At 32.7% G+C, this 16399-nt stretch overlaps 2 protein-coding genes across 2 annotated transcripts in view; one reads left to right on the forward strand and one right to left on the reverse strand.

Annotated features, from left to right (window-relative positions):
- Positions 1 to 615: 615 nt before the first annotated feature.
- Positions 616 to 16399, forward strand: part of LOC136985287 (uncharacterized) — a 36087-nt gene continuing 20303 nt past the window's right edge. Inside the window, exons 1-4 of the mRNA XM_067282533.1 lie at positions 616 to 1032; positions 13371 to 13562; positions 13645 to 13740; positions 14636 to 14674. Of these exons, the coding sequence (XP_067138634.1) occupies positions 790 to 1032; positions 13371 to 13562; positions 13645 to 13740; positions 14636 to 14674 (570 nt within the window). The 5' untranslated portion in view covers positions 616 to 789. The remainder of the gene's footprint in view (positions 1033 to 13370; positions 13563 to 13644; positions 13741 to 14635; positions 14675 to 16399) is intronic.
- Positions 3050 to 4023, reverse strand: LOC136985334 (nucleolin-like). The gene has a single exon (XM_067282594.1). The coding sequence runs from the start codon at positions 3986 to 3988 to the stop codon at positions 3068 to 3070; it is 921 nt and encodes a 306-aa protein (XP_067138695.1). The 5' UTR covers positions 3989 to 4023; the 3' UTR covers positions 3050 to 3067.

The raw sequence follows: 16399 nt of genomic DNA on the forward strand, positions 1-16399 counted from the left end.
TTATTATTGCTATTGCTATTTTCTGGCACAAGAGTTATCCGGGGCAAACTGTGTCGTGAAAATTTAAAATATAAAATATAAAATAATTCGAATTTATATTTACGAATTATAAAATCCATTATTATAGTATTCTGAATATTATGATTAAATAATTTATCACAATTAATTAAACCTATTGTCGTCATTTACTTAAGGAATTTATAATTATTATTGATAATTACAAATATAGGCCTATACCCTAATGAATAATTTATATTATTTAGTTCTTTAATAGCAAAAAACAAGTAATATTAATGTACTGTACAGTATACTATTACCTGTTTTTTGGCTATTGGCTATTTGGTTCTACTGTACTGTACTGTACTGTACATATAAATGGACGGGTTCGTAGCAAATTCTTCCTTCTCAAAACCAACAATAATAATAAATAACAATAATAATTATTCAAACGCAACCCTTTATTGTAAAATATATTATATTATAACAAATTTTCATTTATTTTACTATTTGTCTATGTTTTGTATTTATTTATTCGATTCTGCTTTGTTTGACAATTGGAAAAAGCTGGCAATACTGTTTTTAATAAAATTTGATTTGACTTGATATAAACAAAGTAAATCAACGTTAGATTCATTTTCATATATTTTCTAAATTGAAGTTTTCGAAACGACGTCTACGTCATCCGTTGTCACCAGATTTCACGCTCTTTGCGTAACAACTTATATCATATAATCGATAAATCGGCATTAGTGGCGTAAACAACGGGAAACGTAGCGGATTCTAACAACGATGTCAATTAAAGGAGATAAAAGAATCGAAACGAGATTAAACATATCTCAGTTATCCGTATGCAAATTATTTTCGATGCAAATGAAAAGTGCTATTAAATCTACTAAGAGGCAGCCTTCTCCTCGTTTTAAAAGAATATCTCAAGGAGAAGAGTCATATTTGCCGTCCATAGAAGAAAAAGGGGCACATTTCACAAAAAGCAACGAAAGATACAGATTTGGCCTCATTCTCAAAATAATAGGGGTAAGTTTCACGGGCTTTTCTTCTTTATATTAAATATATTTTAATATAGAATATTAAACTCAACTTTAACAATTTTTCCGTCTTTAATTAAATTTTAAGAATATTTTAAACTAAATTAAAATGTTTACTCGTTACGAATATTTAATACTATGATTACAGTTAAACATACATCGTTGGTAACGGTTTCATACCGAGTAGATGGTCAGTTTTATAGAAATTAAACTGAAAAGTTTCACTTTGAATATTAAACAATAAGAAAGATTGGAATGCGTTGCGCAGATATTCTACGTCTATAAATATGACGATTTCTTTTGTTTTAAACTGACATAACACGATATTTTAGAAATTTTGAATTATTTTTTTCCTTCGTAATGTAAAGGAAATCGAAAAACAACTTGCAAATGGCATTTTTGGTTAACCAAAATCGACGAGAAAATAAAACTTGTGATATTTATAATAATTGCCTTTTTTCATTGCCGTTTTCTTTTCAGATTTATTGTTGTAACTTGTAAATTCATTGTTAATATATGTTTTCAAAATATAATCAATTTAACGGACTTTTGGCAATAGCGGACATCTCTTTCCTCCAATTATTCTGTTCAATCAAGGTCCTACTCTAATTAATTATTTTCACAACAATAAATTTATACTGCTAATAGGCTAATGTGTAAAGTTGCAAGACAGAGGATGACGACGTCTACCAATTTCGATATCGATTTATTGAATTTGAGCTTTTGCAATAATCGATCAATTGTTCAATTATTGATTTTAATGTTAAATAAAACACGAGATTAAATCCGTTGCTAAATTTTGAAAAATTTTCGCAATTAAACTTTCGATTTTAGAATTTCTTCTTTACTTCTCAACTTATTCTAAATAAGTAAAGATTACTCGTATTATGTTTAAGTGAATTGTTTATAGAATTTATATCAGTGGTTCATTATTATTAAATCTAACGGTTTTATTATTTTATGTAGCTTTTTCATAAATCTTATATATGTACACTTTTAGAAAATTATTTACATTTTTACAAAGAAAAGTCGATTTCGTATAAAATTTAACAAATCGACATTTTTCGGTCATTAATTAATTACAGTTAATTATTCAATTAATGTAAATTTACTAAAAGTGTAATAATAAAATAAATGATACAATATTAATTAACTGATATGTTACGGCTGAAGTCCGCGAATCGGATAAAGCTAGAATTTACTGGCTAAGGTAACTTTATTCGAGTCACGAACGGATAAAGCCGACATTATCCAAAAACGAATGGATCAAGCGAGAACAAAACTTAAAAATACTTCATCTGGTTAATAATATACTGTCGGCCTTTATTATTATTATTTATAAACAAAATAATAATGCTAGCTTAAATATAATACAATGGTATCTCGTACTTCAAACGTTCCAGAGTTTTCGAACGCTAATTCAGAGTTCGAACGGCCTTATTGAAACTAATTAAATTAGAAATACGAGACATTATATATAATACAATATCACGAAAAGAAAAAAAACCTGTAAATAATAATTATATTTTATATTATTTTCATAAATGATAATGTTTTAATTTTTTAAAATAAATCTCGAACAGAAAAATCATAACAAATTTCTTTTGATAATTGATTGGCATTCGTTACACCGCTTAATGTTTCTGCATACAATTTGCTTCCTACTTACTTTTTCTCAAAGAAAGATGCAGTTGAGACTTTTTTTTTGAAAAAACAGCATATGTCAAAACATATACTGTTAAGAAAATTGACTGCAATGGACATCTTTTGCTTGCATTTGCCAAAACAGTGAGCTATTCTGAAGATTTTGGTGTATTGCCATAATATTGCCTTTGACAGTACCCAAGAGAAATTAAATGTTTGATAACTGACATATGCTGTTCTTCCCATAAGCTTTTTTTTTTGCATGACGACGTTTGCATGTATCATATCGGAGTCCTCGCAGCCACTGTTGTTTTCTTCCTCTTCAATGTCCACATATTGTTATCACCAGATACACTTGGCTATTTTCTCACTCTTAAATTCTACAAAAGCATATCCTCCTTGCATACCAGGACGTTTTCTTTTTTTTTATTTGCTGGGAGACGTACAGAAATAATATGAGACGATAAAGCTTTTATCTCATCTTCGGTGGTATCATCTGGGAAACCTCGCATAAACAGAGAGCGAATATCTCGATCTTTTCTCCTCTGTTTTTCGGATGCTTTTAAATCAATTGAAGGTACATCATTTTTTGCCTTTTTTGCTGGTGGTTCTACAGCTTTTACAAGTTTTGGTGCTTCTTTTTCATCTTTATCATCATCTTCCTCCTCCTCTTCACCATCATCCTCCCCCTCCTCGTCGTCGTCGCCATCATCGTCGTCATCATCATCATCGTCCTCTTCCATTTCCATAGCTTTTCTCTTTGCTGAACCAGCAGCCTTTGATTGTTTCATTAAAGCAAGCGTTTTTAAATTATCATTACTTTTTTTAGGCGAGGGAGAAAATTCCAATTTAGATTGAAAAACATTTTGTTGTTTAGGTGTCTTGGATGTTTTATTTTCAATCTGCTTTTTCTGTGAATTCTGTTGAACAGTTAATTTGTTAAGAGTTTTAGCTGGAGTTTTGTTTGAAGGTTTAACTGGAGTTTTGCTATTCATGCTCTTATCTGCAAATGACTGTCCTAAATCTCTGCTTTTACTTGGCTTTTTTGTATCCTCCTCTTCATCTAAACTGTCGTCATCATCTTCATCACTTTCTTCTTCCTCTTCACTTTCATCCCTTTCGTCATTTCCTACTTCAATGCCACTCATATCATCATCGTCATCACTTTCCTTTTTACTCATATCTTCATCTTCATTTTCTTCTTCTTTCATCATTAGTTTCTTCTTCTCTGCCATTCTTTTGGCTTCCTCGATGTTCTTCTTTTTACTTATGTTTGGGCCACCGGCTTTACGTACAACCATTTTAGCTATTTTAAAACAAAAGAAGTAAAAATGTGGAATACCTCTTCTTCGTCTGTGGAAAAGCTGACAGCTTCAGGCAATCAAAAAGTTTTTTGTCCAGTATAGGTATTTCATCTTTATAGGCTTCTGGCAGACAAGTCATTGATCCGCCCCACCAGTGGGCGCGTGGTCTCCGTTGCCGCTCATAGTGGTGGTGACCGGACCCTAAACACTGGGAAGTTCGGTCGTGGGTTCGAGCCGCGACTCGGACAGGCTGGCTGCTAGGAGTTTTCCGGGTTTTCTCCTAGCCAATAACGACTGAATAGGAGACCAGTTCCCCATAAAAGTCCTCCCGGAAGGCACGGTTTCCCGCGCAATACGTTAAGGCCGTGAGATAAACGGCCGGCTCTTCGGTCGCATAGCGATCATCACGACACTCATCGGAGAAAAAAGCTATATATAGGGCTAGAATCTCCATATGAACCAACATCATACAAAGACAAAACTCATTGATCCATTTCCTAGTGCTTCTAATCTGAATATTTTTGTATAGATTTGATGACATTTTGTATAATCTGAAAATCTGGCATTTTCTCTGATGACATTTTGTAAAATCTGAAAATCTTTCATGTAGAATATCTCTGTTGGTATTTGCTGTTGTTGCATAATATTTCATGGACAAGTCACTTGCCATTACAGTTGCCAGATGCAATGAAAACGTGACCGGAGGGTCGGAGTCTCTTTGACCCCTTGTCAGGATGTGACACCACCGAGTCTTTCAGGATTCGTAAATCGTGGCGGAAAGTTACGTCACGCGAGCGGTCGCGGGTGAGCGATTACGTCCGTTGTGGAAGTGGAGGAAGAAGAAACGAGGAAGTAAGTCTCGGGATACTGGCTAAGTAACAAAAATAAATTTAATAAAAATAACAGAGATTTTAGCAGGACGCATAGTTAACAATAACGTATTCCTAGATATACGGAGAGAGAGAGTTTACAAACGACCCGCGAGTTGATGAATACCTTGGTTAAGGAGATGTTAGAGTTGGGCGTTAGAGTTCCTTGGGCAGCAGGGTATCCACGATCTTAGACGGTATATTCCTTAGAGGCACACAATTCACAGAATAAAACAGTCCACAGTATAAAACAATCCGTATGGTAATATTTCCCGGTCTTCTAGGTGGGGTAACGCCTGGGTGTAGGTCGAAAGGTTGCAGGAATTTTTTGTTTGGTTGGGTTCGTGGTGGGTGACCAGACGACGACTGCTTGGATTTTTCCTCGTTCTCTCGTATTATTTTTTCTCTTGGGATTTTTTCACGAGGACAGGATCTCGTTGTTAAGGGTCGGGTGTCCAATACGTGAATTACTTCTAAAAGTTCCGGGTGACACACGACTAACTAGATGGATCATCCTCAACGAGGAAACAAGTTCGTGGGAAATAATTTTTATGATATTCAACAGATCTTTTGATAAAATGGTGGAGGTGAAACAATCGAAAAATTTGATTGAACACCTTTGTTTATTCGTCCGTCACAAAAATCTCATCTTTGCATAATTTTGACATATGTTGATTTTCCAAAAAAGCCCCAATTTCAACTCTTTTCAATGTTGTATTTCTATAAAACAGTAGGGCAAACTAGTGTTAGATGGTGAATAAAAGTTCTGGAAGATGTGAGTGTGGAAACAAGTTTAAAAAAAAAAAAAAACTGACTGAACTGGCATTTTCTTATCAAACCAAACAAAACAATAGCGAACGATGTGAAAACATAAAATATAATTTTCTGTTAAATTATCATCACACGCTTAGAAGTGTGGATTAGTTGGCGAACAGTATTTAGGTGAGCCCTCTATCAGAGCCTACTCTGTTATTTTTGATCGATACAGGTTAGACTTATTATTCAAGCTTTTAAAGACACACAAAAATTTAGAAGACACTATTAGAAGACTCACAAAAATTTAATGTACTTTATTGGCCAAAAATGAATTTTAATAAAAATCGTCGAAAATTACATGAGAGACAGCCATTTTAAAATTTCCCTAAATATTTCAAAAGTTCGGAAAAACTTCCCTTTTTGCTTTCTCTAATTGAAATTTCTCGGATCTAGATATAAATTCCTCGAGCTGAGAACTTCGTTGGTAGAGTTGAATTCATTGGCACAGATATCAACTGACACTTACTATTAGTTTAATTAAATTGCAAAATTTTATTTAAATTTAAGATTACTTATACAGCTACTCTCGCGTCATTAAAGAACTTTCAGTACAATATAGGCGTAAGTAGTAACGCCGATTTTTTAAAAAATATAAACGTAATAGTTATTATGGTGATCCTCACATAAATAGTCCGTAGAGAAATGTTTGTTATCATATTCTAAGATATAGTCATTCACACGCATTTTACTAATCAATTCATGACGTTCTGTGTAATGGGAGTGTGACTGTCCTATTACACAGAATGTCACGAATTGATGACTAATCGCGACGACGTGCTTGGAGAATCACGGGTTACCAACCCCTAGTCCGGAGCGTCACTAAGGTCGGAGATCGCCCAGTCGGGACCCTCGAGAGCCGGTACAGCGTCAGGAGAAGAGTGGTCCGTTTTGGCCATTAATTTTATAGCGTTAGAAACCATTAGTTTCCGAGATTGGAGAAAAATTCCCAGCTCCCCTTTCGAAGGCTCATTTATCTAAATCTTTATTTTTTTTTATCAAATTGGCAATGTCTAAACGGCAATGGTTGCCACCCCCAAAAATATATATTGATTTTTCGGAAGGTGGCCACCGTCGATTTTTGTACGTAGTAACGTTACCAGCAAATCGTACTTCTCGTATAGTATCGAACACAATGACAATGGCATAAAGAACTAACAAAATTAAAATTACGTCTTCGAATTATAATATTGTACACTCGACCCCAGAGATATTTACATTTATTTATTTCTTTTTATTTTCGGGCTGCAATTTGAAAATGTTCTACACCTATAAATTCTCACTGTTATCTGTCTGTTCTTCATTAATCTATAAAAAGGTATTAGATAGACGAAAGTTAAGACCAGATATAGAACGCTGAGGGACAGGGAGCCCGATTAACTGAATATGAACTTCCGGTTTAGACCGGAAGTCACATGAATTCAATACAAATATCTTCTCCTGAATGGATTTACATAGATGACCGGCATGATTCTGTTGTTATCAGGAAAAGTGTGGTGTACAGAGGCAAGACACTACAAATTTAAGATGGAGAACGTATTTTAAATCGAATAAATTAAGAATATGATTAACATTTTCAGCCCGGCATTGTGACGATGTCACAATAAATAATTGCGCCAACTCTGATCAGAGCACATTAGAAGATTCAAAGAATAAATTAGTTTTAGTATCGTAGTTATTGTCAGAAGCGTCAGTTATTTTGTATGCAAATGACATCGCTATTACCCGTTCAGACAAAAAATATGAATGTTCTTGAGGTAAATGTAAATAACAGCCTTAATATTTTGGCAGCGTATTTAAAATGAAATAACTTATGGAAATTAATATAAATAAAACTAAGCACTTGTACAGTACTGTAATTATTGTTTTTAAATTGGAATAAACAATTTTCAAAGAAGAAGCTTTGTTTATATTTTAACAACACGTTACTGAAAAAAAAACAAGCTCCATTAAATATTTCGGTATACTTATTAAGAGGGGATTACCACATAACTTTGCAATTATTTAGATTCAATGGTTTAATAAGTAAAATAACAGGTTATACTAGTAGAAATGTTACAGTTACTAGAAATTTATATGTACTTTTTGTGGAATGCAAAATAAAATATTCTTAGTTTGGGGTTCTGGCCCGGTTTATATTATTCATAAAATACAACTATTTCTATATCACTTTGTTAAAATACTATTACATCCGAGAAGAGTAGATTCCGTTATTAATTATATATCCGAATGTCACGTTAATGTTGTTCGGTTATTACTTTAAAATACTCATTTCTCTTTTGTTTAAGTATTGTTTTTTGAGGAATAGTGATACATCATCCATTGAAACTACTTACGGTGGAATGTCATAGCTCTGAAATTAGAAATTTTAAAATTAAACGTTTTGTTTGACAATGCGACAAATTTCTTCGTATTATAATATTGTAAAACATCGGAACAAATTGCTTCGGGTATAAAAATATTGAACTAAAGCAAACTTGTTGCAAACTTTGCAAGAAATAGCTTACACTTTTCAAATTTTGAAAAACATTTCTTTAATTAAATATCACATAAACGAGTAATTATTTATTGTGACATCATCACAATGCCGGGCTGCAATTTTTAATTATAATTTTAATTTTGCTGATTGTTTTCTCGTTTTGGTTTGTCTGTAGGCACGAGAAAAAAGGCCTAATGGCCATACTATCTTTTCTTTATAAATAAAGAAATATATAAATAAAATTTATTTAATTTAAAATATATGCTTTCCACCTCAAACTAGTAGTGTCTTGTCCCTGTACATAATACTTTTCCTTTAACAATAGAGTCGTGCGGATCATCTATCTAACACCTTTCAGGGTAAATTTTGAACTGAAATAACATGACTTCCGGTTTGCATTGGAAGTTTGTATAAAGTTAATCGGGGTGTCCTGCCCCTACGGTTTTCATAACTGGTCTCTTCTTTCATCTAACTAACTCCATTCTCGAGAATAAGGAAGGGCACACAGGCAGAGAGAAGAGAGTGAGAATTTATGTCTACAATTTTCTTCGAATTACATCTCAACTATAAAATTATTCGACTGAGATCAAAGATTTTCTGAAGGATTACAAAAAGTAATTAATCGTTGCAAGAGTTATGAGAACTTTACTTAATTAGCAGAAACACTATAGCTAATACTCTATTCTACTCGTTGTGATTTAATAGAGCACGCTGGCAAATAAACGGACGACGATTGTGGACTTTAAATTGTTAAAATTTAAAATTTCAAATCTTTTCATTAACGTTTTTAAAAGTTTTGAAATTACATTTTTTAAATGTGTCACGTAAACTGGTTTCGATTTCTTTAACAACTCTCAAATCTTTATCTGAAAAACTGCTCAATTATCTTTTTCCAACTGTCTATCTTCGTGATACATCGTACAGAACACAGCACGAAATCTATTTGAATGTAAATAGAATATACAAATTTGTATGTAGGACAAACACATATCGGAGCACTGTAGTAAAATAAAAAGAGGAATAAATTAAAATACAGTAGCCCCTCTTTATAACGCGCACTTTTTTTTTCTCTTTTTTTTTGGTTCCCCGAATTTTAAAAATACTCGAGTCAATAAATTTTAAAATATTAACTATCATTGAATTTCTTTTGTAACGAAATACCAAATTTCATTCCTACCATCGTCCTTGAAACTACAACTGCAAGTAAAGCAATCAATTTGTCAAGATCTAAATAAGCAAAACAGATGGCTAATTATCATTTATGTTTGCTTTTGACATTAAAAGTTATTTATTTATTGGTTTTAAGTACCGTCTCCTCATTTACAAGTGTAAAATTTCGAATTCACAGAAATTCGATTATGTGAATTGACACAATACAGTCTATTCAGATAAAGGTGTGAACTTTCGAATTTACAGCATAATGTGTTAGGAAAAATTTCTTTATTTCTGAACGGAAAGTTCAACAAATTTTTATACAATAGTAACTTTATTTTGCTTTTTAGAGAATTTTTACTCTTTGTAATTTTATAAGTTTTGATGTTCTATTGTATGATCAATATTTATTTTTATAAATTTTCAATTACTGTAGTTATAATTTTTTAAAAAAATTTAAATTACATGAATTTTTAATAAGAATATTATTATGAAATATAGTACTGTATAATAAAAACGCAACGGATATTTTGTTTTTATATCGACATTGTTTGTCTTTAAATGTCATTGTTAAAGAAACAATAATGCTAAATGGGCATTCGTGGTATTGATGTTTACGTAAACGTCTATTAATACGACATAACCACGAATAAAATTCAGTATTGCAAAACTAAGCTTATGATATATTAGAAACACTTGCCGATGAAAGAATTAGAGGATAGAGATACCATAGCATGTATAATCTGTTTAGTAAAAGCCAGGAATTTTTAGTACTCGGTTATATCGCGGCGCCGGATATAACGCGCTTTTTCTTTGTCTCCCGACAAGCGCGTGATAATGAGGAGCTATTGTACAAATAAATTAAAATAAAAATACAAAAACATAACGTAAAATGAACACAGCGGTTATATAACAAAATATAAGTACGTTAAATCAATAAAAAGACAAAGTCGAGCTCTTTTTTATTGCACCAATATTTACGTTATGTATTTCCATTCCGACAATATTACTGGTACAATACCTTGCAGTTTTGTGGTCGTTCGGTGTGATTGTGTATGGTTAAGTTCTTTGTGAGTTATTCCTTTTGTTTTGACCCTAGCAGTTATAAGCATCATTGCGTTTTTTAAATGGGGGTGTTCTCTGGTAACGCCAATATGACGACTGTTGCGTAATTTGTTTTCTTTGCGCTGTTTTCGTGCTCCTTAAGTCGCGTAGCTAGTTTACAAGACGTGTAGGTATTGTATTGTCAATCCTATTCTCGTAGCCTAGTGTGGGGTATTTCGTAAATAACCGCGGTTGTTTACAAAAAGTACTTCTCACTGTAGGGGCTTTTTTTATCTATAGGACTAAGGATCCCTTAGAGTCTCATGTAAGGCTAAAGACAATCTACGAGGTCTTTAGCGTTACTTGATAGATCCTAATCCGTGGGGTTATGTCCATATGCTACTTCCCACACGTCGCATTACGTATCGCGAATAAGCTTGCTATTTATTACTATAGCTTGCAATTTTAATTGCAAGAATAACATTCTGTTCGTAACATTACTCTGAAGACATGCAATAACAGATTTTTGATGTTTTAATTAGACTCGTATGAATTTAGACCCGATTAAATTCATACGGGTCTAAGTTGGCCAAGTATACAATTTACGAGTTAACAAAATACATTTCAGGCAATACTCTATTGTAGTACGATAGGATGTTACAGGCTAAAGCAGTAGCGAAACTGGAACTGTAGGCGAAAAATTTTCTGGGCATCCTGATCTAGAAAGCTCCAAGAAAATAAAACGCAAAAATCCTCTTGTTTCTTGATTCATAAACCGGTTTTGGTGGAATTTTACTATTCCGAATTGCAATTTTCTGGAATCGTAGTGACTAAATTAACAACGCAAGTGTTTGTAACATTAATGAAAAGAAGTAAAATAATTACTTATACTCCAAAAGTAAAATAATTTTAAAAAGTAAAATAATTAAGTAAAATAATTTTAAAAAGTAAAAAATTTCAAGAGTTTCCAAAAGCCAACTTTTCGAATACTGATGGCTTTTGGCAGAGCTGGATTATATTGCTAAGCAACGTAAGCAAATGTTTAGGGCTCCAAATCAGAAGAGGCCAACAGAAATATTTTGCTGGACAAATTGTGAAGCGGCCTTTCGTTTAGGTCGACAAAGTTTAAAAAGGGGTAAAACTTGGAAATTTGGTGCCTCGGTTCGCCTCTATGCTTAGGGCATCAGATAGTCTTCAGCCAACTCTGCTTTTTGGGATCAGTTACTTATGAGATTTTTCTTTTACCAGGATATATACTGGTAGGCAAATGAATAAACAAATGAATAACTTACAGACTATAAAGACAGATAAACCCATAGATTAGACCAGTGGTTCCCAACCTTTTCTAGCATGCGGAACACTTTTGTGAGCAATTTTCTTTGGCGGAACACTTACTTAAGTTAATATAAAATATATAAGCTTGTCATCAGTTATTTTATTAGAATTGAGCAGTTATAATTCAAAATCTCTACTCATATTATTAACGCCAGTTCTAAGACAGGAAAAAATATACCTAAATAACTTTATGGAAAACTTGTGCCTGATGTTTTTTTATATATTTCATTCAGTTTTTATCATTGCCTTTATCTTATTCGAAACAGTAGTACACTCCATAAGTACGAGTCGTACATATATATTTAAGTTTATGAAAATTTTATGATTTTAATTTTTTGATATTCGGCGGCTCGAATACGATTGTACACTTTTCGATTTGAGACTAAATCTGCGGAACACTTGGGAGATGCTTACGGAACACCGGTTGGGAACCACTGGATTAGACATACAAAAAAAAATTATGGTAATAATATATCCTGATTTACTCAGTTTACAGATCTGAATTATTCAGTAATTTACAATAAATATGAATTCTCCTTATAATATAAATAGTACATTGTCTGACTTTAAACATACACTTCTATCTGAAACTTCATAAACAAACTTAGTTTGAATATATAATTGGAATATCAATTTGTTAAAAGAACCGATACCGACATATTGGTATCGGTTACATCTCTAGTTTACCTATTAATTGAAAAACAATTCATACAGACGCGACTTTTAGTTACAAAAACGATCGAGAATAATATAATGTAGGGCAAGTGAACCTTTTTGAGTCCGCGTGCCATATAGCAAACACACTTATCTTTAAAAATGTTTATGCGTGCCGAAGTTTTAGACTTCGATTAACGATACTAAAGAAAAGAAACGAATATGCTTTAATTAGAATAAATGTAAAGAAACTGGAAAAAGAATAATCAGGTAAACTGAAAGGATGATTGAGAAAAGAAAGGTATAAACCGAAATCGCATGTTACGTTACGAGCCAGATGATTTATTCCGACGTAACACTTTGGGGATGCGTGCCTTCGGTTCGCTACCCTTTATCTAGGACATCCTCTTCTAATAATATGCGGCTCGCTACCACAAATTCTTCGCGTACAGTACGTTAATGGTATCGAAAAATCGCCCCCGAATACTTCTGCTCTCAATTCCGTTTAATCCGTCATCGAAATGTAACCGATTGGGCGCGTACTGAATACGGTTTTTCTACTCCGTCGGTCCGAGTGTGGACTTAAGCCAGTTTCACGACCACCCTTTCCAACACGGAAAACAGGGATATGCGGGTTCGTATCTCAATGTCAAGTTTTATTTTTGACAGTAGTTTCGCAATCCTGTAAAATCTTGCGCAAATCGAAGCCATGCTCGAAGTCTATCTTATCTGCAAACATTCCGTCCAACCGGAGGACGGTAAATTGCAAAGCAATTTCGGTAACGGACTGCCGCCATTTTTTATATTAGAGATTTCACATTTTATTCGTGTTTCACATGAAAATATTCACGTCGTAACGATTCGGATTCTACTTGTAAAAATTATATTTTATTTCGAGGAGCGCACCGAATCTATATTCTTGTATTACAAACATTATTTTAAAGTAGATTAAATTAAATTAAAAAAAAATATAATCACTATTTACATTTATGAAACTTTGATTAAATTTTTGAAACAGATATTTATTCGATAGGTTTGGGGTGTTATTGTTCTTTGTATCACTACTTGGACCAAGGATACGTCTTCGGCCATAGAAGATTCTTCCACTATCGAAGCCGTGTACGGCGATTCACCTAAAGTATCCATATTAATTGGAATACTTCTTATGGTACTAGGAATTTTCTCGTTTTTCATCGATTTTGGAAATAGCGTCGATTATCGATTGGTAAGTAAAGCTTACATGTTTTAAAAATTAAGAAAAGAATATATTTAAATATATTTTCATCGCGTCTCTCTTTTATCATTAGATCGGAGGAGTTTTATTGACAACTCTAATCCTTTCGCTGGTGGCTCTCAGCTTGGCTTTAAGTGACGAAAATGATTTAACAAAAGCGCTCCAAGAAGTAAGCCTTAAACCTATTTATATACTTAATTTATATAAATGAAATTTAATACAAACAAAATATGCGTTCTTAATCTTCAGTTTCGGAGTTCCTAAACTAAAAAGCGGTACAATTCCGAGGCGACACGCCGTAAAAGGAAAATTTAAGTTCGAAAAGTATTATTTATTTGCGTGAATAAAATAGAAACTGTTGAACAATAAATTTATTTTTATATAAAAATATACAAAATTCGAATTAATAACTCTTTTTGTATATTTAATTAATATATATTTAATTATTAATAAATCGTACCTATTTGAGTAATTAATTTGAAAAGAATATTATTCTGTTGGCGTAGTAGAATTATACACTCTTCTGCTTCATTTAATGAAGACACTTCTCAAATAATATATGTGTCGAAAAGTATTGAAAAATCTTTTCATTATTATTACAAGATTGTACGAATCGACCCGCAGATTTTAAGAGTAAAAATGAGGATACGGTAACGATAAGCATTTGCGGAACGATGGAAACGACTTCGTAATATAATGAAGTGTTCTAAAAAACAAGCAACATTATGCAGAATAGAGACAATGGATTTAAAGAAAAGCGTCCCTGTGAATGTAAAACTAAATATCATCCAAAAATACTAAGTTTTACTTCATTTGTTTCCGATAACGTAAGAGGTTATAGAGAAAAATAATAATATTCGCTACAAATTATTTGTCTTGAGAAATTTGGATACAATATGAAACAATTAGAATAGTGAGCAATCTCTAATGGAACTAAAGAGTGAAATTTGCAATATTTGTCGAATATTTTTATTTAACTATAATTAAATTAACTTGTAATAATTAATATTAACATTTCAATATTGAAAATATTTACAATAATCATTTACGTTTCTTTTAAATAGGATATCTGGCATAAAAACAAAACTGGTTCGGATTTCGAGGTAATTTACTATTAAATAAATTAATATTTACTAATAACTAATTTAGTTCGTAACACGTAAATTATAGTATCTTACGTATTAATATATTTATGTAGTACTTAATACACGTATAAGATTATATATAATTTATATATAATTTCAATTGAACTATATTATTTGAGTAATGTTTTGTTTCTCAGAGATAATATTTTCGAGCGATTATCTTTTTATTTTTTACTCTTTCTGTTCCTTGCGCGCGAATAGTATTTCTTGCGGGCTCGACCCGACCGCGAAGGGACGAGGAACGGAGTCTTTCGGAGCGTGATGCCAACTCCCGAACCTCTTCGGACATTTGTCCTTTGGTCAAAAGTAATGAAAAGGGTTTTAATAAAATGCCGATAGAAGCCAACGCTTAACCGAACGTTTCGTACAAGGAAGTCTTAATAGGAGCTTAACAACCGTAAAATTATTAAAATATAAAAAGTTTAAAAGTACGCAAAATGCGCCACCCAAGTCGGTATAGCCTAGCTATTCGCGTTATTAGCTTCCGAAATTTTACGAAAACACAACGATTATATAACATATATTTCGGCTGTATCCATATTTTCGGCGTAATAGGTTTATAAAAACGTGGACGAAAGTCGAACGCCGGAAAGTCTTTTTATTTCTACGGAAATTGTAAGTCCATTTATAACACACGACTCTTAATTAACTTGTTATAAGGAAACTTAAAGGCTCTGTAGAAATCTTAATGTACTGAACCTTATCCGGTTCCCGGACGTTGGCGATCACTATGGAAAATGCTTCACGATCTTCTGCTAGCCTAAAGAGATCTTCAACTCTTTGTATACCAGTCCATTCGTTGATGTTCTTTAGCCATGACATCTGTCTTCTACCAGCGATTAACGATTACATGCGGGCCGTATCGCGGTGCGGTTTTTTGTGGATGGCTTGTTAGATATATTCAGTTTGTTTTCAAATGGTTATAAGTGAATATATTGTATGTTATTTTAATGAATTTTGTCTTGCTAGATACGCAAAATCTTACATTGTGCGCCGGCGCCAGTTTCGGTTTGGGGTATAGGTCTGCCCGGCAAGTCGCGCTTGGCTTCCGCAATGGAACGTTATTCCGCATAGAACGAGTCGTTATACCGAAGAGAAAGCTCTTCGGTACGGCGGGAATAATCGTAAATACCAATGGAAATAGAGATAAGTTTGCGTAAAACGAAACGTCGCATCTTCGATTAGCCTAGTTTCTAGTGGATGTACGGTAGTAGCTACTGTTCGTAAGAAATATTATATAAGATTTTCTGATTAAATGTCGGAGAAAACTCCAAGAAATTGTTATTCGAATCGGCAAGCGATTTAACGCTAGATTATAAATAACACAGTGCACTGCGTTATTTATATCGGTCTGTAAACTAGGTTTTGTTTAATGTCTGGAAACCAATTATTTTAATAATAGTAAGTACATTGTTAGTTTCCCTCCCTTTTGGTTTTTAATATACTTAACAATATTTATTATTAATAGTGAAACCGTCTAACAGAATTTGGAAAATGTAGGAGAAAATAAGACATTTACTGGTCCCAAATAATATGATATATCACATTGTCATTGTATTAAAATTTTATGCTCGATAGTTTTAGTTCTGTAGTATATGGGTTACATTAAAAATTGTAAATACAGTGCACTGTATACACTAGATATCCCTTTGTATTGGCTAACTATTAGTGTTATAATTATTA

The sequence above is a fragment of the Centruroides vittatus genome, unplaced genomic scaffold (genome assembly GCF_030686945.1).
Source record: "Centruroides vittatus isolate TY-2023 unplaced genomic scaffold, ASM3068694v2 contig_958, whole genome shotgun sequence".
NCBI classification, from domain to species: domain Eukaryota; kingdom Metazoa; phylum Arthropoda; class Arachnida; order Scorpiones; family Buthidae; genus Centruroides; species Centruroides vittatus.